This window comes from Pezoporus wallicus, unplaced genomic scaffold, assembly GCF_028554395.1.
Source record: "Pezoporus wallicus isolate ANWC-B61680 ecotype Strahan unplaced genomic scaffold, APGP_CSIRO_Pwel_v1 contig_1181, whole genome shotgun sequence".
In the NCBI taxonomy this organism is placed as follows: Eukaryota; Metazoa; Chordata; class Aves; order Psittaciformes; family Psittacidae; genus Pezoporus; species Pezoporus wallicus.
Window position 1 is genome coordinate 3,939,251 of NW_026641428.1, and position 19,848 is coordinate 3,959,098.

General features: G+C 37.1%; 1 protein-coding gene across 2 annotated transcripts in view; it reads right to left on the reverse strand.

The window, feature by feature from the left end:
* Nucleotides 1–491: 491 nt before the first annotated feature.
* LRP2 (LDL receptor related protein 2) overlaps nucleotides 492–19,848 on the reverse strand; it is a 123,410-nt gene continuing 104,053 nt past the window's right edge. Inside the window, exons 64-79 of one of the 2 annotated variants that reach the window (XM_057423635.1) lie at nucleotides 19,013–19,144; nucleotides 17,905–18,036; nucleotides 15,278–15,421; nucleotides 14,312–14,477; nucleotides 13,357–13,485; nucleotides 12,345–12,565; nucleotides 11,734–11,910; nucleotides 10,883–11,002; nucleotides 8,683–8,773; nucleotides 8,041–8,108; nucleotides 7,763–7,880; nucleotides 6,790–6,919; nucleotides 4,484–4,603; nucleotides 4,284–4,391; nucleotides 3,104–3,175; nucleotides 492–2,004 (exon numbers count right to left, since the gene is read on the reverse strand). In XM_057423635.1, the coding sequence (XP_057279618.1) occupies nucleotides 1,843–2,004; nucleotides 3,104–3,175; nucleotides 4,284–4,391; nucleotides 4,484–4,603; nucleotides 6,790–6,919; nucleotides 7,763–7,880; nucleotides 8,041–8,108; nucleotides 8,683–8,773; nucleotides 10,883–11,002; nucleotides 11,734–11,910; nucleotides 12,345–12,565; nucleotides 13,357–13,485; nucleotides 14,312–14,477; nucleotides 15,278–15,421; nucleotides 17,905–18,036; nucleotides 19,013–19,144 (2,090 nt within the window). In that variant the 3' untranslated portion in view covers nucleotides 492–1,842. Of the gene's footprint in view, nucleotides 2,005–3,103; nucleotides 3,176–4,283; nucleotides 4,392–4,483; nucleotides 4,604–6,789; nucleotides 6,920–7,762; nucleotides 7,884–8,040; nucleotides 8,109–8,682; nucleotides 8,774–10,882; nucleotides 11,003–11,733; nucleotides 11,911–12,344; nucleotides 12,566–13,356; nucleotides 13,486–14,311; nucleotides 14,478–15,277; nucleotides 15,422–17,904; nucleotides 18,037–19,012; nucleotides 19,145–19,848 lie in introns of both variants that reach the window. The other variant, XM_057423634.1, reaches the window with a different exon arrangement.

A 19,848-nucleotide genomic window follows, 5' to 3' on the forward strand; every position in this document is an offset into this window, starting at 1 on the left:
ACTGGAGGCAAGACTTGTGGAAATGTTAGCCCTGTCTTCTCTCTTTAAAAAGCATTGTGAACTCTTTCCTTAAGAACTGCAACCTGTCTTTCAAAGACATCCTTTCTCATAGCCTTATAGACGTGTAAGCTGTGTCTCTGATTCTAAGGAATTTTTAAAGCACTTAGATGTGCAAGTTAATTGAACTAAGGCTTCAACTGCTTGTGTCCATACCATACTGAAAGTCAGTCTCCTACAATCAATAATAAGAGTTTCCTGTTTCAAGGGCCAGTTTATTTAATATGTGAAATGTGGCAGTTTTTACTGTGATATGATGTCAGTGATGTTATATCAAGAACTTTAGACAGTTGTGTGAAGCAGTAAGCACTATTCTTATTTGACTTTACCTAAAGCACTGTTGTTTTCATCTCAGAGTGCTCTGAAGTCTCCACAACTGAAAAAAGTACATAAAGCCTTGACACAAATTATGAAAGAAGAATGTGATAAAAGAATACATTTATTAGATTTATTCAGCAGCATCATTTTCCAGTTGTCTTTTCTAATCAAAGTACATTACAAAGTAGTTATAAACATTCTAATTAGAAATAGTAAATATTTTGAGAACTCAGATATAAAACAATCAAATAGCAGAAGACTCAGTGATTATAACTTCAGGAATCTTTAAGCTATATGAGTAGCTAGGCAGGAATGCTGAATAACATGCTCCTGAAGCAGTACTCAAAGTTTCCTCACATGGTTCATGTTGTGGAAACTACCTTGGCTGATTAATAGAAAAGCTAATAAGATATACAGTATATTCTGGTGGAAGGGTACAGAAATAACCAAATAACTACAAGGACTGCTATTAGTATAAATTGTTTCCCTTTCTATTAATGTTCATCTTAGGAAATAAATAGTCAATAAAATTAAATTTTCACATTAAAACACCTGAATAATTTCTTTAATGAACCAATATCTTTCGTATTTTGCTGTTTGGAAATAAGCTGCTACAGAAATCTAGCTACTTCATTTAATAGTCCAAATTACTTCCAGAGACTCAGGCCAAAAACAGAGCTATTCCATTGATGAGCAAGAGAAAACCTTATTAAATTAAGTACTCATGGCACTAAAATCTAAATATATGAGATCTTTTTAGGAAAGCTATTAATGGAACGGTGTTAATTGGAACCTTGAGAAAAGGTATGTGTTTTGTGGATTGACAGGAAATTATTTTGTCTACAACAGTTAAAATATTGGAAGAACAACATTTTGCACCTTCAGCAAAATGATGCTACATTGACTCTTCCATCATTTGTTTAACACAAGATAAACAGAGACATCCATTTTTACATAGAGTAGTATATAAAATAGGTGTTAAAGATGCCCCAAGCACCAGCAGAAGTTTCAAAAGGTGCTGTTATAAACATACACTCTAAAGATCCTGTAAATCAGTAATGTGCCTATAGTTGCCTTGTTTGGTTCTTTTTTCTTTTTTTACTTTAAGCATTTAGATTATGAATTTATCCCTAAAGATATAACCAATTCCATACAGATTTCTACTAGCAACATCACCAAACAAGATCACCTTTCAAAAATTTACAAATGTACAATATATTTATAACATTACTTTCAGACAGCTCCAGTGCAAAGATATACATATAGTACATCACGATAATTGTTCATAAAAATAGAAATTGGCATTTGTCAAAAAAAACAAGGCATAGTTTTAACATACATATCCAGCCATTGGCTAAGAGATATATGTATTTTTATAAAGCATTTGAATGTGAACCTTACTCTTCTGTTTATAAAAAATATATGTGCAAATGGATGTGTCTAATTTTCCCTAAATCAGTTACCTAGTTATACCACAGAGTCCTCTTTAACAAGGCTGGCGGTGTCTTTAAACGTGTCTTCTGTTGCTGTGTAAGATAATGGTTGGTCTCTTCTCAGAGTAATCTTGGGAGGCAGTGAAGGAGAAGGGGTAGGGACACTTTTTGGGTCTTGTTGTTGTTCCTTTTCCATCTGAAACAATAATCATAAAATCCAAGTTTACATTCTAATGTATAAAATATCCAACCTCAACTTTCAGAAATGCTAAATAAATATCCAAGTTATTTTGCTAAAGTCAAGTGTCATGGTATAAGTTATTTTTGCATATCACTGCCTGTAACAAAATCAAATGCTAATTTCACCTCAGATTGTACAGCTGAGTAAATAAACTACTGCACACTTACTCTACATGCTGGGACTTCTATTTTAATGCTTAATGTCAGGAGTAGCTTAGTATGTCCATATGCGCATACATGAACATGGATAACACTGGCACTACTACTGTTTGTAAATAATTACATTCACTAGTGTTAGGGAAATGAATCTCTGGCTTCCTGAACTCTCTCTCTCACCTTGTTCAAGCATTAGAAACCTAAATTCTTCACAAATGATAGCTAGTTTTAGCCACTGAGGTTCTGAAGTCACTTAGGCCATCTGGAAATTCTAAACTGTAAGGTGAAAAGGGCTGGAATTACTGGGTCAAGTCAGCCGAATTCCAAACCTTTGTGCCCAAGCCAGGGAAGAATTCCTCCAGCACACATACCACCCACTGGCACACCATCCTAAAAGAACTGTCTCATCCAACTATGTAGACAAAAAAAAAATAAAAAATAGGGCTGGTATAGAAATATAGCTGCAGTACACAGAGCTATTGGAATTTTGTGCAGTGCTGAAGCCAAGACTGAGAAGGCAGAAACAGACACTTCGCTCCTAGTGCAGTGCAATCACCTCCCACTTGCACTGGACCCTTAACTGTGCCAGAATGCACCAGAAAGCTGAAACCAGCACCTGAGATCCTAGAGCAGGAGCTGGCCACAGTGCTTGCGCTGGAATTGCAGAGATGTCGGCAATGCAGCTGTGCTGCCTGAGAGGGTTGCCTGCTGAACAACTTCTGATTGAGACCTTATAACTTTTCTCAAAACCACTTCAGTCCTACCTTGACCTGGGCTGGAATTTCTGTGCTGCTTCACTTAAAAGCAGAACCTACCCATAATCTTTATTCTATGAGAGCAACAACAAAGTCCAGCAGTATATTAGCTGAAAAATAGAATTATACAATACTAAGGAATACCTCTGCATATATTGGGTTTTCAAAATTAGTGTTTTGTTTCATTTTTCTCTTGAAGAAACTCCACTTTGATTCCTGTAACACAAAAATTATTAGAACTTCATACATCTTTCTCACAACTTCTTTGGAAAGAGATATCACTGTTGTCGGATTTGATTTCACTTGCACTGACTGCTGACTCAGTGATTTCAGCTGGATGTTCTTACATTACTGTATCGTAATTCTAAGCATGGGACCCAACTTTTTTTTCCTGCTGGATTTCACACAAAGCAGTATTCATGAGGCTAGGCCAGAAGTGACTAAATTAATTCAAGGAAGCCTATCATTCCAGACAAATAGGAAAGATGTCTTGAAAACAATGCAAGAGAAATTACTGAAGGATGACATGAAACTACAACAACAGGTTGACAGAGCTTTTATTTCAAAATGTCCTGCAGTAACACATAACACAGAACAAGTGTCTTAAATGTCATTGCTAGAACTTTCAAACATGGGTAAAGTTACAAATAAACGTGAGGGGAAAAAAAAAGAAAAGCAAATTGACAGTATGCTGACTAAAGGTCTTATTTCAATTTTCTGTACCAAAAAGGCCCCCTGGTTTTAACCTGTTTTAAAACAAAACGTAACTACATTTGTAATGCAATGTAACTACAAATGTAGTTTTGTAATTTTCTTGGTTTTTTTTTTCATACACACTCTCTGCTGCTTCTATCAAGGTATAATTCAATAACTGTTTAACAAATAATTGTTAAAAGTCTGAAGCAAAGCCTTAGTTATAATAATTTCTGCTGTGGATCAATGAACATTTACAGCAACTACATTACAATTTTCAGGCCAGTTTCTGCCCTCAAAACAAAGCACAACAAACAGTGAAAAGTAACTCTCTATTTCAGTCTATTCAATCCAAAATAACTGGGTGGGTCAGGAAGAAGAGAGGGTTTAGTCCAAATAGATCTTCTACTGTGTGCCCTGGGCAATTCTATATTTTTTGCTGCTATTCTCTTATCAAACTGTTCCAGATGAGCTTTTGTAAATGTGATTCAGTTAGTTGGACTTGATGCACATTATGTGCAACTCCATGGCATTATTTAAAGAGAACTGAAACTATATTGCAGCTCCCCTAACACTTTAATTTCCCCAATTCAGAATACAAAACAAACAAGACAGCATTTCTCTGTCCTACCTGAGGTGCATCTGTACTCTGAGGAGGTTCCTTCGGACTGGCAGATATCGCAGAGGCATACACAGGATTTTCAAAATTTTCGTTTTCCTCACTCCCAGCTGCTGCCGCCTGTAGGAGAAGGAAATTTAACGTTCTTCAAAGGAGAAAAGAAGGTCACAAAGAAAAACGAAAGGTGCAAGTCAAGCCTGAGTTTCTCTTACATGTGTTGGCTGAACAACTGTAACTGTGCTGGCTGTGCTGGCTCCACCATCTCTGGTTGCATACAATGGATTTTCAAACGTGATCGGCTGTTTCCCCGACTCCACTGCAAAGTTTTCATTCTATAAAGACAAAAAAAAAAAAAAAAGAGTCTAATTAAAATGAAAAATTAAGTCTTAGACCAATTCTTCATCTCAGGGGAAATGCATGTTTACTTTTACATAGGCTTAGACAAAATCTAGCATCTGTTAAAATCATATTGTTAGTTTACCATCCATTATTTTAATCCCTAACTTGGCAGCCTGGACTATTGATTGTTCCAATATTGTCCCATTTCCTAGGTGGACAAAAAACTCCCAAAATTTCAATAACTGACTTGAAGTACTTTGTGATGAAGAAAGATGACTCACAAATCACACCTTCAACAGGGACAAGATATCAAAGGAAGCATAATCCTAAATTAAATATTTCATTTTAGAGACTTCAAAATGACATACAAATTAGTAAACTCTACCTGACATATAACAGAATGGGATTTATTCACTCTGTCTCAGCAGGGAGACTGCTATACTGTTTGAGACAAAGCAGTAATTATGAGTTATGTCAGAAATAAAATGTTTCAGGATTTTTAGCATATCTTTTATTATAAATCAATATTTTGCCTGTGCATGAAGATGACTGTGTGAGTAGCAACTGCTTCACACACATTGTGCCAAATCCTGAGCTGCAGCTACTACCACAGCAAGTGGGCAAAGGTACCAAGTATTTCTTCAGAAAATATTTTGTGCTGCATAAGATAGCCACTTAGGGCTAGCCAGCATCAACAGGTGCAAGCATAATGAAAGCAAAACCCCACCCAGACCCACTTGTCCTGCTCCTTGTCACAGCCCCATCACAGGAATAGTGGGGAATAACATGGGGATAGTACATCAGCTAGTTCTTTAAACTTACCTCATTTCTACAAGCTACTGCTTCATGCCATAAGGCTTCATGCTTCATGCTACCAAAGTATAGCTCATAACCATACAGTGAACTCATGGCAGCTTCCTCTAATTAGCCTATCTTGGATAAGAAGAGCCACACTGAAAAATAGCCCTCTAGCACCTTCAAACGCACACACGATATTAAAATTTTAGGAGGCATATCCCAGAGTTCTTTGCTGCCATAAACCAAACCCTTTGAATTATTTTCCAGTGAGCTATACAATTTTTTGTTTAGATTCCAGATACATGAGAATTAACGCCACTTATGTAGAAATAGCCTTTATCCAGACCGCCACACCTGTTACTTGCAGTGCATAAATTGCATCAGTTGGACTCGAGCATATCAGTACTAGGCCAGAAAATGGAAAGTACCATTAAGTTTTCATGCATGAAAAAGATTTGAGGTAATATTCAAGCCTAAAGCTATTTTCCCAGTATTTACTGAAATATTCAGATGGTAGTTTCATTAGACAAGCTGTCTACCTTTAACAGAGTGTGTTTCTTCATCTAGAAAAAGGTCATATACATATATTGTGAGCTTAACTTCACTACCTGTTTCATTTCATATTAATTTATTGTCAGTTAAGTCTGTAACTTATCTTTAAAAGTTTAGGAAGCTTCCAGTGTAGACTTTGCAGCAAATGGTTATTATTCAAAGATAGTTGTGATCTGTTTCCTGTAAGTAAAAACCTTTTGTACATTGTATTTCTGGTGAAAAGGAAAATATTTTTTTTAATGTGGAAAAGCTATAGAGTATAGGAAAAAGAAGCATATACTATTTCTCAGCTGTTCAAAACTGTATAGGTGAAGTAGAGTTATACTTTATGATGTCCCCAAAACTATTAAACATTATTTTTTTAAACTTGCTAAAATAAAACACTGTTGCATTATAATTTGTTGTGCAAAGTAGTGTATGCTTTGGTTAAGCCTGAGTTTTACCTCTGACGTTTCTAACTTACAGTCTGGATCTGAAAACCACCTATTTAACATGGTTTTATGGAACAAAAAGGCCCTCAAAAATTCCTTGTTGCAATATTTGGCTATTCATACCCGGTATAGCTCATGAATATGCCAAAATATATATTCTGCCATATAAATCTTGAGAAAAGTCACATTATTCTGAAGAACAGCCTACACTTGTCCTTGCCTTCAATTTACAAAAATCTATTTCAGGAAATTATCACTCAATTCTTTTTCTAGAACACATTTATCATCTCACTGTTTGGTTTTTTTTTTTTTTTTACATAAAAGACTTCCCTCTATCAGCTGAAAATGACATTAAAAGAACACAATTTTTAAAAATTATTTCAGAACTAAAACCTTACCATTTGCATTGCTCTGTCTATAGCTGAGTCTCCTCCAAAGCCAGAGACTCCTACGTCCATACTCACATCTGCTCCAGATCGGAAAGTTACCCCACTGCCATTTTCAGTAGATTTTATAAGACTGCTTAAACTGAAAAAAATCCCCACAAAACAAAAAACAGTCATAAATCAATTTACTTAGTTCAGTGTAATCCTCCAGTGAGGAAGCAGTTATAGCTACCTTCACATTACTGATTACAATGATTTAAGAGCTACTACTGCAAAATTGGTGCAAAGATAATGAAGACACAGCTTTATGTTTAAAAAAACACAATTTGCTTAAAGCTAAAATATTTGAAGCATCATATTCTGCCTTTTTTTAAAATAAAATAATAACAAATGTTTTTGTTCATCTCCTTTTGATTTAAAGCATCAAGTATTTTGGATGGATATTTCACAAAGCTAGTTTTCAAAACAGGACAAAATGACTGCCAGGGTAGCAGGAGCCTGCAAACAAACTCAGATTTCTCAGGCTTTGGAAACGGAAGTGCACTATACATGCCCCATAGTATTTTTAACAGATAAATACAATGTTGCAGATTACTTCAGCCTTTCAATGTTAAAAAGATCTCTTTGCCAGAATCATCTTCTGACAAAGTTTCATAAAAAGCTGAAACACATGTAACTATGGTGCTTTGTATCTTTTTGAACTGAATATCCAGTCTCAGATCTGGTAAACAGTCTTCTATATTGCTCATTATTTAAAAGCTAATTTAGAATGTAGAAGAGTTTTACAATAGTCCTTTGTTACAAAGTAATGATCAGCTACGATACGATTTGGAATCAAAAGCCAGTGGAATTGCTGCAACACTGCACTTCCCATATTCCACCAGAATGGGCACATGGCAAATAAACTGGACTTCTCAGAAATATTTAGGAACAAACATATTTTCAGTGCACAGACATTCCAGCTATGAAAGCCTTTAAAACATACCTTGGTAGTTTGGGAAGCACTGGTAAAAGGGAGCCTGTTCGTCTGTAGTTAAAAAAGCCTCCAACCGCTAACACTCCAATTATTATGATTAGTATGACTGTCAGCAACACTGCTACTGCTGCTATCAAAGACAGAAGAATAAGCAAACATTCAAGCAAACATAGTTCAGTGTAAAAAAGAGTACAAAGAATTATAAGCTTGACCCTGAACAAGTATCACAGTGAGATATTGTACATTCTTAGCTCAAAATATCAATGTAATATATACTTGAAGCTTACTTGTTCCAGGAGGCACTCCTTTTGAAAATCCTATTTCACAATAATTCCCAGTGTATCCATAAGAACACCTGTAAATGTAAGAAGGAGAGCTGACTGAATGGCTTTTCTTAAGTCTAGGATCTCAGCTTTATTATTATATTCTGTAATGTTTACCTACATGCTGTAATTTTTAACATGATCAGTAATTATATATTTCACTGACTGTAATATAGTAGGTCTGCTATCTTCATAGAATTAAAAGTGGAAATAAAAAGCACTGAGTCAGAAAACTAGTCACTGAAGCCAAAAGATTTGGTTTTAGTGAACCATCAGTGGCACCTACTGGCTGTTCCAAGCTACATCCACAAAACACTATACATTGGTACAAATTTTTAGTATACCCTGTTGCTAGAATCTTCAGAGGTTTGCCTTTCAAGGTTTTTTGGGGGTTATTTTTGTTGTTTGTTTTTTCCAAACTGATGCATTTACATTGCTGCTATTTTTATGCATATATACATTTTTCTGTGACTGTTACAGACATGATACTGCAGATGTATGACATCGTCCAAAGCATGTGTAACACACTTCAAAGATTTTAATTGTTTTGTGAGACTAAATCAGCACAATCTGATCCAGGACTACCCTAACGATATACTGACTTACTTGCATTTTGGAAGATCACTTTCATCTATATAGCATGTTCCTCCATACATGCACCTGCAAGCTGGTGGCATTGTGGGAGGGGATTCAATAGCTGCAAAATTTGAAAGCCACATGTGTTATCAAGACACCTTCAACAAAAGAAATAATACCATACAGCATTTTATTTATCTTCACAGAACTTGCGTGTGCAAGCTCACAGGCTACTTTTCAGAAGCTTTGCTCTTAATAGCATATGCATTTGTTGCTGTCATTTATTTTTCTGACATATTAGCTTGTTTTAATTGAAGTTAAAGCTGTTCTCACAAAACAACAACTTACTTGATAAAATCAAGCACAGACAACCCAAAAGCTGCATGTCCCATCACCTTCTTTTGCCTATGCAATGCAGCCCACCACCACCACCCTTCAAAACTCCATTCAGAAAGCAGCAATATTTAATCCCCTTTTCCCAGACTCCACCATCCAACCAACTGCAAGTTGCACAGAGGGCAAACCTGTGATACATTTACTTATGACAAAAAGCAGTGGCTGGAAATGCACATGCAGGAGGGCTCTCTAAACTATCATATATCCTGACAGAGAGAACGAGAGAGAAACCCAAAGTCTTCAAGTTTTCTGCCAGTACAGAGTGCAGGCTGACAGCTTGGCACTAGGTAGCACAGAAGCCTGTTCTTCATCAAGTCAGTCTCAGCTGTGCTCCAGTAGCCTCGAGGTGCTCAAGCACCAGTGCTGCCTGAGCTGGCCAAAATATAGAGCTCTAAATGTTCTGATGTTATTTTAATGCTGACTCAAGTGAAAAAATAAACAAGTGTGAAAAAAAAGTGAAAAGTTGTACTAGCCTTCAGTAAGAGGTTTGACTGTCTGTCTTACACTAATAAATTAGTTCATAACACTTTTTTCATAATATTTTATCAGCCAGAGGAAGTCTGTTGCTACAATGTTCTTTACAGGTAAAACTCCCTTCAAGCAAATGGAATACAAAAAGGGAAAATACAAAAATCTTACAGGCTTTGTTTCTCAGTAGCTGCAATATGGGGAAAGGACCAAATAAACCAAAGCTATATATAAAAGTTATGTTTGGTCAGTACCTTCAATTATGGCCATCACAGCTAACTTTGCTTAAAGTCAAGGTAAAAACTGAAGTTTGAATATGGGAACAGTACTGAATACCTTATCTGCTGTATCCTTTCTTTTTGTCAAAATAAGGTCAAGCAGATATTTGTTAATTCCTGGACATTTTATGTAAGTCAGTTTCAACAAAAAATAACAAGTGTAGTGTCTTTAGTGCAATAAACAGCCAATAGCAGATGCAATCAACAGTGCTACTGATCCTTAATTTAAACATGTATTTCGCAATTCCATTCATTACTACATAGAATTATTATTAATTATTACATCATATTACTAGCTCCTCTTTCTGCAGCCCACAGCATGTGCAATGCAAAAAGGAGAGCATTCAGAAAAGATTAACCATGGAAAAGATACCAGACAATGTTATAAAGCATTACGTATTAGAGATGTGTTGGAAGGGCAAGTACAAGGACTTCTGGCTACTACCCTCATCACTGTAAGCTAAGAATGCAGACTCTCAGCTAGAGAAATAGAAATCCTGTAGTGGTATACTCTTTCTCCTCAAGAAAGGCCGAGCACTCCTATTTTATTGGCACTCCAGGAAGCAGTGTGGGGGCTCTGATGCAATGTACCAACCAAGCACTAAATTCTAGCGCTTAAAAGATACTAGACCATTACCTAGAAATTACCTCTGTTCATGCTGCGAGTACTGTAAGTATTGTTTCAAGTTTCTATCGTATTCTGTTACACTGATCAAATAAAACCTTATACAGAATTGTAAACATAATTGCAAGCCATAACTTTTCAGAAAATCTCTAGTTCTGAAATCAATTAATTTGAAAAAACTTACAGTCAAACATTTTTGAATTTTGAAACAAGAATCAGAAACAGTGGCAATTTTGCAGCTAGGTCTGGGTCAGTTCGAGTGATGCATCTATAACCATTTTACAAATTACGCGCAAAGAGATGACCGCAAATCAGTGATTGCTGAGAATAAAAGCCAGATGTCCTGACTTAACAGTATCTCTCATATCAGTTAGCTCATCTCTCCTTATTTGTAATTCAGTAATGGATTTGCATTCCTAAAGCCTTCTTTTTCTTAAATTTCCAATTTGACAAATTATTCTACCTGCATCACATTCTGTGCTGCTGCCTTCTATGAATCGAGTCCCTTGAGGACAAGTGCAGGTGTACCCTCCTGGTCTCAGCAAGCAGAGGTGGCTGCAGACATCTTTACAAGGATTAGGCACTGGGGAAAAAAAAAAAAGTGATAAGGCAGTTGAAGAAGCAATGCAGCAGATTCTGAGGTAAGGCAGAGCAATTCCATAGGCAGTAGCGTAACTCTTCAATACCACACACCAAAAATCTAAACAAGTCTAGATCCATTTTTAGAACAACTGATGCCCAAATACCACATTTATTTTAAAACTTTCTCTCTGCCTTTTCTTACATTCTTAAGGGAGAGACTATGGCTGTTGGGAGCCATTGTAACACCAAGCTGAAACTGAACAACTCCAAGCAATACGGAGCTTTCTAACTTTCTGATTCTGAAAATTAAAACACCTTTAAAAAAGGGGTATGCTGGATGTTCATCTGGACATCCTCCCTTGTGATTACTGTGGATATGTCACAGCTGAAATCCCCTTTGGAAGCAGCATTAAATGGCCAGCACTTTGTATGTTACAGGATAAATTCATATTGTCACTACCACCTCTATGATAACTCCATGATGGAGGGGAAGAAGAGAAAGAACAGAGTCATAATTTAGAACTGAGACACTAAAGAGCAGTGTGTGGTGTTCAACTGTTGCTTTCACATTGGGTGTGCAGAAAACACCTGACAGCCTCTATTCCGTTTTTAGTTTTCAGAAATTATCACATACTGATAGATGCATTAACAGATTACTAAGCTCTCTGAGGGCATCAATACCAACTTTGATCTTATACCAAGGAATTGCTCACCAGGACACTGATTACCTACCTGACTGATTGTATCTGTGCTGGTGATAGATGCGCACTTGGGTAAGCCATGGATTTACAGTCAGCACTTTCACTTTTTCTCCACTTCCGAATTTATCTTTCTTCCAGACTTCTCCTCGCTCCTTAGCTATCCAATATAAATGGCCTTCAAAGACATCAAGGCTGTATGGACTGCCTACTTCTCAAAGGAACCAAACAACAGATTATTAGCCAGCAAATCTCTAGCAGGAGCAATAAAATTGCTATTCTTCTTCAGCTTATCACCCAATCCTTTCATTTTAAGACATTTGCAGGTATATATATACATCCTCATGTGCCTGACTACTTCACGTCACTATACCTGCAGACTGTTTAATATACATTAAGAAAGCAAGAATCCAATTTCCCACATTGTCCCCTATTTGGGTCATGTCAATTACTCTCAGAGAATTTAGTTACCATGCATCATGAGCTCTGAACCTGATGTGCCATTTATCCCTGTACAAAGGAGGAGAAAACACTAGCAAGATTTACTCTTCGAAAAGCTCCTGAAGCTACTCCCATGTGTGGAGCCCAAGTGCTTGTTAGCATACATCTTGGTTACTATTACATTAATTGCATCTAAGTTCTTACCTCCATGCAATACTGTGGTTCTGTCTGTCCCATCAGGTCTCATGGATTCAATAATATTTTCCTTAGAATCACTCCAATAGATCCTATCATTGTTCAAATAATCAATAGAGAGACCTGTTGGCCAGCCAAGGTCTTCAGAGACTAGGGTTTGTCTTTGCTGTCCATCCATCCAGGCACATTCAATCTTTGGCTGTCTTCCCCAGTCAGTCCAATACATGAGCCTGAAAGGACAGAACCAGAATTTAAAGAGGTTCAGAATTTGGTCACCATGACTATCCTTTAGAGTTTCATGGAAAGGTCAGTTATGATACATAAAGTTGTTCAGCAATCATTTTGAGGATAACTATCAGGAAAGTCACAAAGTTCACTGAACAAGCTTGTTTCAAGTACAAAAATGAGCACTAGAAGAAAAATGTTTGCATCTTATGTCCTGATTTGGAGAGAGAGTGGGTTTAATGATGGTTTCTTATTCTCAGTAGAAGAAAAATGACTGTGAACACTGAACATCCCATCAGTCATAAGAAAGCTGCAGAGCCCAGGTGACTTCTAGTCAGCTGGAGCCATGTTCTTTACTCCCAGCTGAGAGAAACACATATGCTATCTGGTGATCTGCTAATGATACAAGATGTAGCAAGCACAGCTATTGAATGAACCAGTGGCTTTACATTGCTTTGCACTTTGAAGGAGGCTATGTCAGTATTGCTTGGAGCTGGTAAAGAGACATTCCCATTTAGTCCCGTATTTCAGTAGTAACAGAGAAATTCTCTGGGCACACAGTACTGTGGAAAGGACATCTTAATTTTTTTATTTGACCTACCTGGCATTGTCACCAATACAAGTACCTATATGAAATCTAATCCTAAAATAACTTCTCATGTACACAAATTTCCTAACATTAGCAAAGGAAAACTTCAGAAAGCATTCCCTTAGGCTTTCCTGCAAATTTTTTTTGGGGGGGAGGTTGGTACTGAATAGCATTGAGAATAATTCTGGGAAGCCCCATAGTACTTACCCACGTTTTGGATTTACAGCAATGGCTGCTGGTTGATCCAGTAAAGAAAAGATAAGCCATTTTCTGTACCGCCCATCTAATTTTGCCACCTCTATGCGATTAGTCCCTGCATCGGTCCAGTAAAGATGTCTGAATTACAGAAAACACAAAACATTCCAAAAGTAAATACTTCATGATCAGAGAGGAACTTAAAAAAAAAAAAAAAAGTTTAATAGCTGAATCAAACTCAAAGAAAATTAGTATAATGAAGCTACATTGATCACATCTGAACTCTATTCATCCACTTAGTTGATAACTATGTGACAAAGGGGAAGCAGACAGCCAAGTTCCTTCTTTTATTTTTCAGCTTTCCAGAAACATCACTCTTTACTATGATCTTAACATCCTTCCTCTTCACCCTATTGACTGCATTACATTCAAAATTTGTCAATAGCGTTCCTAGGATTGACTCACCTCTGTAACCTCTGTTCATTCAGCTTCAAACAGAATCTGACTACATTTAATTTTAACTATCTACAGACACCAGAATCCTCTCAACAGTATGTCAAATTAACTGCAGCTATCAGTGTCCACCCTATCCTTTAACAGTTACATTGCAACATCAGAGTCAAACTTCCAAAAGTCGTAGAATCCATCTGACATGAAGGCCATGTCAGATTAGAAATTGAAGGCCATGTCAGAAAGTATTATCACTTTACTGATGCACAACTGATCTGCCAGTTGTGGAGTAATGCCAGTTTCTTCAGAGAATATGTGGTGCCATCAGCAACATGTATTTGACCTAATAACCTGCTGTCTGAGCAAACAGAGCTTATGGTGTTCTTCTGAACTGCCTTGAGACTAGATATCTTCTAAGACAGTTCATAAGGAACAAAAAAAGTGGATTTTGCACTGCCTCATCAGACCCTTGACACATTCAACATACAACATTTTTCTAGCTTTTCAATGCACTTACCTTCCAACCCAGTCAACAGCTAAACCATCGGGATTAACTATATATTTGAGATTCAAGTCAACTTCCTTTGTAGGATTGTTCCTACTGCTGTCAAATGTGGGCAGATAAGCCCGTTTGATGGCTCCAAACTCAGAACCCTGTCCCAGTATGCTGAAGTACACAATACCTTCAAAAAAGATTACAAAGATAATATTTAATGTCTAGTTATTCCATAGTTTTGGAAAATTCTAATATTTCTGAAGTTCTTATGTGAAGATACCAAATCCATTTATTTATAAATAACATTGTGTCATCTGTTCAATTAAACTACATTGTGTCAGGGTGTTTCTTTTTTAGCCATTTTTTGATCAAGCCATTCCTCATAGGTAAGACACCATCTAGAATCATCCTGATCTGGATTATCAAGAAATATGCATTACATTTTTCAAGAGTAGATCTTAGCTCCGAAGCCACTGCACATTATTTTGAGAGTAATTGAGACTCTCATGACTCTAAGGAGCAAGTATGGTCCAGGGCAGCTGCCCTTTGAAAAAGGCAAAAGCAGGGAAGCCAATAAAGAGACAAAGATAGAAGCTAATATAGGGATCTACTGGCCCCTCCTGCTTCGGATTAGGAATTCAAGACTTGTGCCAGGTTTGGGGACTGTCATAGGCTGAAGAAAAGGAAGCGGTTCATTTATAGTAATCCTCTATTACTGCATAATCCTAATGACCCATAATTCCACAGCTGAACTCACACCAAAACAAAAGGAAAAAAACTGAACAAAATCTAGCTATACTAAATTAAAGCATTAAAAGGAACCACACTAGTGGTCAAGAATGAGGGGAGGAACACAGTCAAGCAAGACCTGGCCAGTTTATCTAATTTCATTTTGATTTGTAGCATAAATTAAATAGCCACGCTGCAGGAACATATTTTTCAACCAACCATTGCATGGTTGAGTATTAATGCTCTACACATACTCACTCAGGCCTATCCCTTCAGGATCCCAATCATAATCCAGAGCTTGGATGCGCTCCTGGTTATCAATGTAGTCAGAGTACTGTTCTGATGAGATATTGTATCTTCGAATCCGTACATTATCTGGCAGCAGTAACAATGGAGGATTACCTGGGAAACAACCATGAATTTTACTTTAATGTATTTCATTTTAGAAGAAACAGACGAAAAGTCACTTCTAGTCAAAACTAAACTGGGGTTTCACAAGTTTTGTCTGCATAAAAAACAGGAGGAACGCAGGGCTACTTCTCAAGCTTCAGAGGTATTCAAATCTATTAGCTTTGGAAAAACCATTAAAACCTCTGGAATAGCTTACTGAGAGTACTACACTTCTCACCATAGATTTTGTGCAGTAGTAATCATTAAGAAATAATTCCTCAAAAATTCTTAACCATTACAGTGTTGGCATATCACCACTTCATCTCAAAACCAGAATGCAGCTATACACTATGAAGTCCAGCTCCACCCCTCCCCGCCCCCCCCCCCCCAAAGTACAGGACACAATTTTGAAAGTACCAGTACCTTGAGCCATGACTCAAGTTGTTCTACCTGGAAGTCTTTAAAACCTAATGTCTCCATATTCACATGAATATTCTCATACCCACAGGTTAATCTGGGGGCAGCCTCAATACTCTAACTTGACTATAGGGCCTATCAGTCCCACCTGGCTGATTTTTCTGGCAAGAAAAATTGAATTGTTTGGCCCTTTTGCTAATGACATAGGCAAGTTGAGAGTCGTGGACTTAAATCCCACTCTCCTTCCAGAGAAGACCTACATCAATCACATCTTCACAGAGCCAGTAAGAAATGTCTAGTCCTTTGGCAAGAAAAGGAAAATCTCATTTACCAGTGCATTTCCCAACTAAGAATGCTCAATTTCCTATGAATTGTTCATTTGAACACCCTCCTTTTCACTCTAAGTCACACCTAACTATGGGAGAATAAGGCAAGTGACTATTCTCTGATCAACATATAATTCAGTGTAGAAATTGACAGCATTCCCAATATATGCGGTGTTACAGGGAAGAGGGGACCTAATACTCTATGTGTGTTCTGAAAATGCTTACTGATCAGGCCTACAGCAGACAGAGGCAAAAAAAGCCCTCACTTCTAAGTGCTGTGAGCTTATCCTATAAAGAGTGGTAGAGTGCTGGGCATAAACAGCAGTGGAACTTCAGGCACAACAAACTTCATTATGTTATCAGCTAAAATCACAATATCTTCTATCACTTATCCTTGAAAAATTTGGGTGTCTAGATGCTTCCTAAATAAAGCCTATGAAGAAAAGTTTCAAAGAATTATCTCTCTGACATAGGCACATAAAGAGATGGCCAGAAACTGAGGTGTAAATGCTCATTCGTATTTCTAGTCGCATGCTCAAGAGTAAATATTTGCTGAATTAGGCACCTAGACTGGAAACTGTAAACCACATTTTCTTGTATCATTTCTCGTACTATAGATAATTTTTAGGTTTCAAAATCTCTAGCAGCATGCAGTTTTGCCCACAGGCATTCCGTTCTGAAGATTTTACTATTTGATTAAGTACACCACGTTTCTATCATGTATCTCTTAAATCTGCTAAAGTGTAAGAAGTGTAAGTAGTTTTCTAAATACAAAGTGTAAGTAGTTTTCTAAATACAATATTATAGAATCATAGAATCGTTAGGGTTGGAAAGGACCTTAAGATCATCTAGTTCCAACCCCCCTGCCATGGGCAGGAACACCTTACGCTAAAACATATCACCCAAGGCCTCGTCCAACCTGGCCTTGAACACTGCCAGGGATGGAGCATTCACAACCTCCCTGGGCAACCCATTCCAGTGCCTCACCACCCTAACAGGAAAGAATTTCCTCCTTATATCCAATCTAAACTTCCCCTGTTTAAGTTTTAACACGTTACCCCTTGTCCTGTCACTATAGTCTCTAATGAAGAGTCCCTCTCCAGCACAGAGGGACTCTGTTTCTGTCTTTTATATAATACTGCTGCATTGTCACTTTTTTCTATTTTCTTCATCTCTATTATCAGTATTCTATTACTATTATTTTCTGTATCAACTCTTTACCTATTCAATGACTGTCACACAATGTAGCCACTGCAGTGAGGTATGATAAAAAGTCAATGATTGACATTAAATATTGGGCAATGCCTTTCTGTTTGTGTGCATCAGTCCATGAACAATGAATGGCAATCTGTCATCAAACTGGCTTTGACTTTTACCAGTTTAATTCAAATTTCTTCTGGTGCATTATTTTGTTAAGAAAACTTGAACTTAGTAATAGGCAACATTAATTTCCTACTGATGACAGCCACTGCATTAAGCACAGGGTTTTTTTCTGCAGAAAATTTCAACAGAAAGGCAGGCAGGCAGGCATCTAAATCAAGATATTATTTTTAATGTTTACAGTTGGCAGCAGAGATGAACACTTCTATTCCTGACTATGGAATGGGTAGAATACATAGACAATACGTTACAGAATAAAGTTTGGTTTTCATTATTCCCTCCGTAAAAACACCCAAAGATTATATTCATTAAGTTGCTACATTCCACTTGCTCTTTCCAGGTAGCAATCGATCTTAGTATCAGTTAACATACCATTAGCTGCACACTGTTTCCCTTGTTGATCACCCACAGACCTGAAGCCATCTGCACAGAAACATTCGTAGCTTCCTTTGGAATTTTTGCAGTCCTGGGTGCATGTTCCAAAGATCTCACACTCATTGATATCTAGGCACAGGCAGAGAAAAGATTTCTAGAGGTTAATGTCTTTCTGCACATGCTGGTCATCTTTATTGTGTGAAGTGGTCGGTTTGTCCCTTCCCCACATACTCTAAAAGATCAGTGACCTAATCTGTGATCTTTAACATCCACATCTGTTATCTAACAGAACTGATCTACTACTTAACACGTCTTAACTACAGATTGATAGAAACTGCATTGCTCCTGCTTATCAGATTGCTTTTCAGAGAGACATTTTTTATCATTTTTTTTATGTTATATCACCAAGGAAAGACAAAAATGGGGCATGACTACAATGACATGCAAGAGCAAAGCCTTCTTGAAATGCTGAAGCAAAGATACCTAGTCCTCAGAAACATCAGCATCAGGAAGGAAAGGAAGGCCTTAGGTGATGTTTGATTAAACTATACAAATCATCCACAAAGGCTGGAAGCAAAAAATGGAAGTGTTCACATTGAAACACACTGATATGGTTACTGTGAAGGTACTATGTTGCATGGCCATGTACAATGGCCTTTGGGTAAACTCCTCACCATATTTTACCAGTGCAAAATTATGGCACAATAGACCTTTACTGTAGGCCTGTTTGGAAGCAGAACAGAAGGACAGCACAATCTTCAGTAAGTTTGCTTTCAACAAGAAAAAAAAAAGTAAAACAAACATGCGAAAGTCCAGCAAATTTCTGTCCCTCAGATTGCAAAGATGTGACAAAACCTACATACAGTAAAGTGAAAATATACACCTACAGCCACCAAAAGCTTAAAACAAGTCTGAACTGTGGAAACAGTTCTTTGCTGAATGAGGTCTGCAATGGTAGAAAACATGATTCATCAGGAAAACAATTTCGGAGCATCTGCTCAATGTATAACAGCCCTGTTAGACTGCAAAAATAGGCAGTCGCATTTGGATGAAGTGACAGGTCACTGAACACTTAACAGTGAGATGTTTAGAAGATTGAAAATACCATCACAGGAGTTTCTGTTAGTTTCACTGGCCTTGTACCCTGGCCTACAGGAACAAATAAAGCCTCCTTCATTCAGGTTGGTACAGTTATGTTCACAGATATTTTCTGCACAAGTTCGCTCTGTTCCAGGATCTAGGGAGGAAAAAAAAAAATTATACAATTATAATTAAAAAAACATAGTGATGGGGGGTGTCATAATTTTTATCATTATGATAACTGAAAATTGTTTTCACATTAGTTTTCTTTCTTTTTTCTAATTGAAACTCAATTAATGTGAGCATCTATTCCCTATAACTAACTAGAAGAGGGTGGTAAATGCTGGTCAAGAATGGCTGTCAGTTAAGAAGTTTAAACTCTAGAAGTGAACAGGGCTAGGATAAGAGCCGTAACAATCAAAGCTCACCTTCACCTTCCTTAAGAGACATGGCATTCTACATTAACACCAATCTGAAGTGACTATTTAAGAGACTTGACTCTAGCGGCTATCTTTGCCAACCTGTCTCTTTCTTACCCAGTCCTTTATTATCAGCTACGCAAAAAATGTTCTCAGTTGCTATCATGCATAACACAGGCCCTACATTATTTATATCTGCAAATTAGAGAGAAGATGACAGCTTGTTCGTGCTGTACCTAATCTAAAGCCTACTGAAGTCGATATAGGTCATTGCACAGAATATACTGCCCTTTAAAACATGCCTATAATGGAAAAGACAAGTCAAGGATAACAGATACTCTGTAACATAGTGAAAATTATACTCTTCTCAAAGTACATTCAAAATTGTCTTGTTTCTGACATATTCTACATACACACAAGTACTTTCAAACTCAATTTTGTT